Here is a 9,708-nt window from a genome sequence, read left to right as displayed (position 1 = left end):
GAAAAAATGAGTAGATTAGTGAAAAAAATGAACTTGTATATGAATATGAAACCAAAACTGACCAGAATTTGTAGGTGTGAATTGGTCTCTAGGAGGTAAGGGTGGTTTCTCATTCTTAAAGTCACTGTGATAAGTCACTTGGTTATCCCTGTTGTGAAAAAAGTCATTTATTTTCAAATTTAAACAATATATACATTTTTAGTTAATAATAAGTATCAAGTCTTATCTGAGCTAGAAAAACTTACTTATTTTGTAATTTTGAGTCACTGTAATGATTTGCTTCTGTTTGTGGTTGGTACCGAGCAGCTAAAAAAACAAAAACACGAAAAAAACAAGTGAAAATGCTTTAAAAAAAAAAAGATTACAAATGAACTAAACAAAAAATAATGCATATAACAAGCACTGTTATTTGGGCATGTTGTTACAAAAGGTGTGCTAAATAAACTTTAACATCATTTTTTTTTTAGCCAAGACTTCAAGAAATGTGCCTATAAAGAAACTGACTTTCAAAAATGAACATACTCTGAACGTACTGAAAAATATTCACGCGATTAAAAGTGTGACAACTAGCTCCCCTGTATATTGATCAAATGCGTAATATGATATATATCACATTTTTCCTATTGGAAAACTGGTTGTTAAATATCAATTCAAATATGACTTTCAGAGGGATTATAACCCAATACATTCTTTGTAACAGATAGGCACGTTGCTAACCTTTCTCATTAAAGGTGCACTCAGTGATTTTTTTTTTATGAACCTCGGACTTACACTGACACCTAGCGGCTTGGATACAGCATAATTCAAACGCAAAAGTTGTCAGTTCCCAATTCCGTTGTAGAAATTCACTATCAGCAGTCAGCCATGGTTAATTTAATCCATGAGTGAAAGTGTCCAATATAAAGAGTGGCTACTGGGATTAAACGAGTAGTATTCAGCTGGTCATGTGATCATAAAATGGCAGCCCCCATGAGGTGATCCTCTCCATGTATATTTAAACAGCTTTTATAAAGTTTCTGATATGACTGGGGTCTTCATTTTAATGTGACTGGTCATGATATTATACTTCTGTTTCAGAATAACTATTAATTACAATAGTAAAACTTTTTTATGAGGAAAATATTACTGAGTGCACCTTTAAATGCTCTGTTTTCCATATTTGTTGTGTAGCTGAATGCATTACATAGTCTCAATAGATGTAATTTACCTCTTTTACTGATGCAAACATTGATGATAATGAAAATTATGGCAGTCACCAGAGACACCAGAATCATGGCCAGCAGTAATATGATCCAGAAGTATGGATGTATTGACTCCATCTATGAAATGAAACAAAGAAAATGCTTTTTTCTCAGTTTCTCTGACATCATCTCAACTGACTTTTTGCTTTTTAATATACTGAATTTCATTATTACTTTTGGCTCCAGCTACTTCTCCTTTTCAGCTCAGGGCAGGCACATCGCTTGTTTTCCAGTCAGCCATATTTCCTGAGTGAGGACTATTACTATGAATGCTGTTTTTTTTTTTTTTTTTTATACTTCGAAAAACCAAGTAAAAATTACAGATCACACGGTAAAAAAAACTCCCTGGAAAATATGGTAATTTTCATATGCAATATTTCAGGTATAACTACTTAGTTCTATCATGCACACTGCACTCATCCTGGTGTGGCAGAAGTTTTACAGATTATTTACTAACTTCCTGTATATTTATTTTTTTCACTACACTGGCTTATCATGTATGTGTCCAAGTGCTTTTTACGCCACTAATTTTAAAACTACTCCAATAACATTTTTGAGATTTCATTATTTTCATTATCTTCAAGGAGCAGAACTAGAAAATAGACAATTATTCACGATTTCAATGGTTCCTAAATGGTTCAGCACAAATGTAATTTATTTGTGTTAACATGCAATGGTTTACAAGTCAAATGTTGCCCAAATATTATAACAGTTTTGAGTATTAAGATTAATATCTCAATATAGCATAATATACTGAAATATAATCCATTAGACATTTAAAAGATAAATTAAGCACAAACTAAAATATACTGAATTTCTAATGTCAAATCATTCTAATACTGTATTAAATTATACTGTATATTTATACTGAATTGACACCCATAATGGCCATAAACATATTTTTGTAAAGATGAAAATATTGAAAGAAAATGTAATTACCTTTATCCTGAGTATAGAACCCAATCAGAGTTAGGTGCGATTACAGAAATGTCACAAAAAACATGGTACTTTCATGGATGTTTAAATAATCTAGAATAAATTACTTCAAGCCTCTCTCCCCACCCACACCACCTCCTTCCACATAAGCTGAGGGTCTGAGTTACTCAGTAGGTGTAAGTTAATTCTGCATATGCTGTGGTGTTTAGAGTGATAAAAACCACAGAGAGAGAGAGAGAGAGAGAGAGAGAGAGAGAGAGGGGTTGGTGTAAAACAGGAGTAGGACTTTTGCTATTCTGCAGAGAACTGAATCCAATTATTTATTATGCTTTCAGTTCTTAAGTGCCTACTTTCTTTGCAAATTGTTTTGAATGAAATGTAATAATATTCCAAGCAGGACTGAAACCACCATAGATTGTTTAGACCAGTGGTTCTCAACCTTTTTGATGACCAGGTGGAGGATCGGTGATGATCTGGGGGTGCTTTAGCAAGGCTGGAATCGGGCAAATTCATCTTTGTGAAGGACGCATGAATCAAGTCACTTACAAGGTTATCCTGGAAGAAAACTTGCTTCCTTCTGCTCTGAAAATGTTCCCCAACTTTGAGGATTGGTTTTTCCAGCAGGACAATGCTCCATGCCACACATCCAGGTCAATCAAGGTGTGGATGGAGGACCACCGGATCAAGACCCTGTTTATGTATTTCAGTGGCCACAACCTATCCTCATCAATTTATCAGTAAAAGAATACAGCTCCGCCCATCCGGTCCGCGCATGCGCAGTACGCATTATTTCTACAATGACGTTGCTTAGCCTGTAGTAAGCAGTTCAACGGGGTTCTCCTCGGATACATTCAGAGAGCCGCTTTTCTAAACTCTGCCCCGGGAAACCATGGCCGAGCAGGCCTCGGGACCCTCCCGGCCACCTCAGCATGACGGTAAGGCTCTGTCTGCAGCAGGCGAGGGCTATTTTGTGGATGAATCTGTGCTGCGGCCTGCGGCCTGTGCGTCCACGGATTAGCCAGCAAACAGTCACCCGGCTTACAGATACACTTCTATCTGTCTGTCTGTTTATTAAACACGCGCTCACATTAGACTTCAACGCTTAAGCTATGTCATAAAGCTTCTGTTAAATCTTCTAATGCACAAATCGTTGGTTAGTTTGATCTCTTGAAACAGAAAAATGTGTTTATGGTCAACAGGATGATGTTGCTTCCAGTGTGATCAGCATATCAGAATCAGAATGAGCTTTATTGCTAAGTGTTCTCACGTACACAAGGAATTTTTTTGGTGATAGGAGAAACAAAGTGCACACAGAATATTACAGTGAGACACAGAATATAAAACAATGTAAGAGTATAAATAGACATACAAATAATAGGACATATAACAGAATGGCGTATGTGCAAGTGGTAATGTATGTGCAAGGTAGGGGCATGTACAGTTATTCAATTAAATATGTGAATTTACATATGTACATGAGATATGTATTTACATTGTTGCGCTATGGGAGAGTTCTGAGGCAGTTTAATTGTTCATGAGGAAAATGGCCTGAGGGTAAAAACTGTTCTTGTGCCTGGATGTCCTGGCGCTCAGTGCTCTGTAGAGATGGCCAGAGGGCAACAGTTTAAAGAGGGAGTGGGCAGGGTGTGAGGGGTCCAGAGTGATTCTACCTGCACATTTCCTCACTCTGGAGACGTACAGGTCTTGGAGAGTGGGCAGGGGGGCACCAATAATCCTCTCAGCAGTCCTGACTGTCCGTTGTAGTCTGATTTGGTGGCTGAACCAAACAGTTATAGATGTACACAGGACAGAGTCACTTTATGATTGGATTGATTGATGGGTAATAGCCCTGTGATATCATGTTTTTAGTGCCAGTACTGTATGCACCTGGTCACAATCACTTTGGCATTTTAATATTTAACATCATGCATGATTTTAACCTATGATTCAAATTGGATTTTAATTTGTTATTTTGGTTATGGCATTAAAATCAGTTACGTCGTGTTTTCATGTCTATGAAAACTGCTTTCATCCCGTTGAGCTACATTTTTGGTGTAGCCTTAGTGCAGATAACACAGTCATCTTTAATCGCTGAAGGCTCATGGTTGCTTTGGGTGTTGTCATTTTTTGCAACTCTGACATAGACTTTTACTGCATTTCACATGTGTGCATTTGTATGAACACTTGTATTTAGGCCTAATTAGAGGAAAGACCAAGACTGGGATCATATGATCCTTTGGATGTGGATTTGCTGGACGTGGCACTAGCTTCTATGGTGTGTTACCTCCACAACAATTGGGAGAAGCATTTTGTTTGTAGGATGTGGTTCTTCTGGCACAGATAAAGGTTCAAATGAATTGGTCAACTTGCATAAAATCTGTGACTCTGATTCAAACAAGCATTGGTAGAAGTAACACAACCATGCTACTTCAGTAAAGACCAAACAATAAATAATTTCCAGTATCTATAATTTCCAATAAATAGATGAAATTACGCTGACATCACACCGCAGGAAGTTGTGCTTCCGGGTTCATTTGAGCAGCAGATTGCAATGGTGAAAATAGGCAGCACTGCAGTTTTCTTTTTTTTGTGGATTTTTTCCCCTCCGTTTTCTCCCAATTTGGAATTCCCAATGCGCTCTAAGTCCTCGTGGTGGCGTAGTGCCTCGCCTCAATCCGGGTGGCGGAGGACGAATCCCAGCTGTCTCCGCGTCTGAAACCCGCGCATCTTATCACGTGGCTTGTTGAGCGCGTTGCCACGGAGGCATAGCGCGTGTGGAGGCCTCACGCCATCCACCGCGGCAACCACGCTCAACTCACCACACGCCCCACTGAGAGCGAGAACCACATTATAGCGACCACGAGGAGGTTACCCCATGTGACCCTACCCTCCCTAGCAACTGGGCCAATTTGGTTGCTTAGGAGACCCGGCTGGAGTCACTCTGTCTGTTAATGTTAATACAATTTATTATAAAGGAATAACTGTGGTTTACAGTGAAGAAATTATGTGGATTCTTTCTGAAATATCAGTAAAACAAGTTTAAACTTGGTTCAGTGAGCCTGTGTGATTATGTTGGACATGTAACAGGTTGATGAATACACATCCTCACACGTTTAACACACTTCTAAAGCCTAAAAATTTGGGTGCTTCGTAGTGGTCAACCAATATATTGCCACGGCTGATAAATCGGCAAATATTCTGACTTTTTTCATTATCAGCATCGGCCGATAAATTTTCCACCTCAAGTGAGTGTATAAGTTTTCCATGTGCATTTTGGAGATTTTATTTGCATTTTGGTGTTTCCATCCAGTAGATTTTATGCGATATCCTAAAATGCACATATAAAAGCATTGATTGAAACATCTATTGACGGCTTTTCTTTTGTCTGTTCTTAAAAATATAATAAAGTCTGTTTCTTCAAGCACGTCTTTGTGACTAACTGCATTTCTTGTCATGTGTCACTCCGAGACGTCTTGCAGCAGGCCGCCCGCCTGTTGCGGGTATTTGAGCAAAATTACACATGCATGAAATACATTTGGACAAGGAGCTTGTGAACTGGATTCAGCTTTGTCACATTTGGCGGGTGGCGAGTGCTAGTTTCACACCCTGGCCGCTGTTATTATATAATATATTTGGCCACTTCCCAGATCCATGGTTTTGCCATTTCCCGAAATTGTCGATCATGTCTGTTCAGAATCGGCATCGGGATCTTTGTAAGACATCGTCAATATCCAATTACATCGTTCTATCGCCCAGCTCTAATCCCTATAAATTATTCAATTATTAAGAGTTAATACCGTTTTTAAAAAAAAAGTTCATTCATTATTTACACACATTGTACCCGCATGAGTAAAGAGTGGAAGTGCTGTTCAAAGGTTGGAGTCACTGATGAGGTGTACAGTGGATATAAAAAGTCTACACACCCCTGTTAAAACAGCAGGTTTTTGTGTTGTAAAAAATTAAACCGTTAAATCATATCAGACTTTTTGCACCTTTTAATGTAAAAATTACAACCTATGCAATTCCACTGAAAACCAAAGTGACACATTTCAGAGAGAAAAAAAACAAAACAAAAAAACAACTTAGAATAACTTAACTGCATAAGTGTGCACACCCTTTTATAATTGGGTATGTGGCTGTGTTCAGAATCAACCAATCATCAAGCTCATGTGAAATAGTACACACCTGTCTTCACCTGAAGTGACTCTGATTAACTCCATATAAATCTCAGCTGTTCTTGTAGGATTTTTCTGACATCTTGGTTGCATGCTACTACAAGGGCCATGGACCACAAAGAGCTTACAAAGCATCAACAGGATCTCATTGTTGAAAGGTATCCCTCAGGTGAGGGCTACACATTTTTTTCTAAGGCATTAGATATACCATGGAACACAGTGAAGACAGTCATCAACAAGTGGAGAAAGTATGGCACAACAGTGACATTATCAAGAACAGGACGTCCCTCCAAAATTGATGAGAAGACAGAGAAAACTGGTCAGGGAGGCTGTCAAGAGGCCTACAGCAACATTAAAGGAGTGTGACAACTGTATTCTTCATCTGTCTGGGCTATGGGGCAGGGTGGCAAGACGCAAGCCTCTTCTGAAAAAAAAAAAAACAAAACATCCAAGCCCGGCAAATACCTATATCCAGTCTCCCAAAACCATGTGGAAAAATGTGTTAAGGTCTGATGAGACCAAGATTTAACTTTTTGCCCAAAATTGTAAAAGGTATTTTTGGCACAAAAACAACACAGCACATCAGCAAAAGAACACCATACCCACAGTGAAGCATGGTGGTGGCAGCATCATGGGGCTGCTTTTCTTCAGCTGGAACTTGGGCTTTAGTGAAGGTGGAGGGAATCATGAATAGCACCAAGTATGAGTCAATTTTGGCACAGAACCTTCTGGCGTCTGCTAGAAAGCTGAAAATGAAGAGATCGTTTACCTTTCAGCATGACAATGATCCAAAGCACACATCCAAATCAACAAAAGAATGGCTTCAGCAAAAAAAGATTAATGTTTTAGAATGGTCCAGCCAGAGCCCAGGCCTGAATCCTATAGAAAATCTGTGGGGGGGACCTGAAAAGGGCCGTACACAGGAGATGCCCTTGCAATTTGACAGATCTGGAATGTTTTTGCAAAGAATGGGAAATTATTCCCAAGTCAAGATGTGCCAAGCTAATAGACTCTTATCCAAACAGACTGAGTGCTGTAATAAAATCAAAGGGTGCTTCAGCTAAGTATTAGTTCAGGGATGTGTACACTTATGCAGTTAGTTTATTCTAAGTTTTTAATTTTTATATTTTTTCTCTGAAATGTGTCACTTTGATTTTCAGTGGCATTGCATAGGTTTTAATTTTTACATTAAAGGTGCAAAAATTCTGATATGATTTATCTTTGTTTAATTTTTTACATCACAAAAACCTGCTGTTTCAACAGGGCTGTGTAGACTTTATATCCACTGTAGATGTGGGTGAATGACTGTGTGATGCTCATGCGATTGTGATCTTCTGGCAGGGGTTCTTCGGCAGCACGCGGCCGAGCAGGACCGAGCCGACTTCCTGAAGCTCAAACAGCAGCTGGAGATGGAGTTCAACCAGAAGAGGGCCAAGTTTAAGGAGCTCTATCTATCTAAAGAAGGTGACATTTCGTTCACAATATGTGTTGATGGACCATCAAACTTAAGCTTTGTTTACACTGCAGGGAAGATCCGATTATTTATTTATTTATTTAAAACTGACTGTTCAAACTGCAAGTTATATGTGGCCAGATCTGATTTTGTTTTTCTGTTCAGACTGCGGTTGCTTTTGCTTGCACGTCCACATTAGTTGTCATAGAAATGATGCAAACTTGAGGTTCACCATGCATGAGAGTTTAGCAATGGATGTTTTGCCATTGATTATATTTTTCATGAGGGTTATGTTGTATCCAAACTAGACTTGCCATGATATTATAATTTTCACACCGGTGCGGTGTTCACGTTCAAACTGAAAACATCGGTATTACCACTGGTTGGACGCTAAGTGGTACTATGGGATAATTTTCGTTAAGCAATAGCCTTCACAATAATGCAAGGCAGCTTGATTTCAAACTTTGAACTTTATTTTTTTATTCATTTGAACTAATAATTCAGATGAAACTGAAAAAAATGAAGTGCAATTTTAATGTGTGTTGTTCTTTTTGAAAGATGACTTTTCAACAGTTGTGAAGGGCAACATCTCTTTGGCAATGAACCAATTTCATCCGTGCATTCTCTCTATCATTGGCTACCGGTCGGGTATTTCGTTGTCCGGGCAAATACATCACTTATTGTTGGTTGTTGCGGGTTTAATATTGGTGTTTTATTACCTAGTTTAGCTGCTTTGGAAGGGTAATGACTTTGAATGTGTGTGTATAAATCTGTTTTGTTCCCTCCTAGGGCTGGACGATATGCAAGAAATGTTCATGATATTTTTATATAAAAAAACCCCCCCAAAAAAACCTACAATATCCAATTTAGGGATGTGCGCTAAGACTAATTTGACTGTCGTTTAAACGGAAGTTTTGTAACCGACTAGTCTAAAGAGAGAGCTGACTCTGAACTGACAGTGGCTCTGCAGACAGGGCGGAGTTAAACGGTGTGGATTTGAGCGATCTCTTCTCATTAAATTGCTAACTAGTTTGTGAAATACATACTAGTAAGTTAATTAAAAATTACCCCTCATTTTATATAACTAATATAATGTGAACCCTGTCCCTGACAACCATGTCACTCATGTCTGTTTGCTGTTAGCCAGCTAAAGTTTGTCAGTACAGTTAGTAATGTAGCAGATTGAAAGGGAAACATCAGAGCATCTTTTTGCAGCTCAGCAGACAACGGTGCAGCGGTGGTGGATTGTGTCTGTTGAGTGTTGATTTCACGCTACGCTGTTACCTAGTTGGTGAGACACAATTCTGGAAAGTAAATAAAGTCCATCTTTTACTCTCCATGACAGTGAGCTTACAGCTAACTAGCTAATCACGTAGCTACTTTCATACCTTGTCAGCGTGTAAACATGTATTCACCAAACTGTTTTGTTCAGGATTCACAGTTTATTACCCCCTTCAACCGAACAATTCCAGTTGTTGCATTTGTAAAATGTAATATTTAGAAGTCTGGTTTTCCAGACATTAAAATAGGATATGTAATAAAAGTAGATTTAATAAATAGTATATTTGCCCTGTGTAAATAATAATATATAGGAACGGTATCTAAAATAAATGAGGGGTGATAAATACTAATACAACAGGCTGGAAAAATTGACATTTATTCATTTTAATATCCTATATATATAATTTTGAATGTGTTGAAACTTGACATCCATCGACGCACCCTAAAAACGCCACCGTTAGATCGGTTTCATGCTGAAGAGCCGCTTAAAAGTAAAAAAAAAAATTTTTCTCTCTCGTAAATGTGTAAATGTCAACATCGTATATGTCAAAAGGATTGAAGCCTGTCATGAAACATGAGCTCATTGATGTCATTAAATGAGTCCGCTTTTTTTATTCCATCA

General features: G+C 38.3%; 1 protein-coding gene across 2 annotated transcripts in view; it reads left to right on the top strand.

Annotated features, from left to right (window-relative positions):
• The first annotated feature begins 2,768 nt into the window (after positions 1 to 2,768).
• Positions 2,769 to 9,708, top strand: part of rabep1 (rabaptin, RAB GTPase binding effector protein 1) — a 53,208-nt gene continuing 46,268 nt past the window's right edge. The window contains exons 1-2 of one of the 2 annotated variants that reach the window (XR_007893564.1): positions 2,769 to 3,112; positions 7,694 to 7,816. Coding sequence is in view for 1 of the 2 variants with exons in the window: in XM_051659782.1 (XP_051515742.1) it covers positions 3,067 to 3,112; positions 7,694 to 7,816 (169 nt within the window). In the remaining variant the exon portion in view is untranslated. The remainder of the gene's footprint in view (positions 3,113 to 7,693; positions 7,817 to 9,708) is intronic. The other variant, XM_051659782.1, reaches the window with a different exon arrangement.

The sequence above is a fragment of the Myxocyprinus asiaticus genome, chromosome 3 (genome assembly GCF_019703515.2).
Source record: "Myxocyprinus asiaticus isolate MX2 ecotype Aquarium Trade chromosome 3, UBuf_Myxa_2, whole genome shotgun sequence".
Classification (NCBI taxonomy): domain Eukaryota; kingdom Metazoa; phylum Chordata; class Actinopteri; order Cypriniformes; family Catostomidae; genus Myxocyprinus; species Myxocyprinus asiaticus.
Note: the sequence above shows the minus strand (reverse complement) of the source record. Positions and strands in the feature narration are given on the sequence as shown.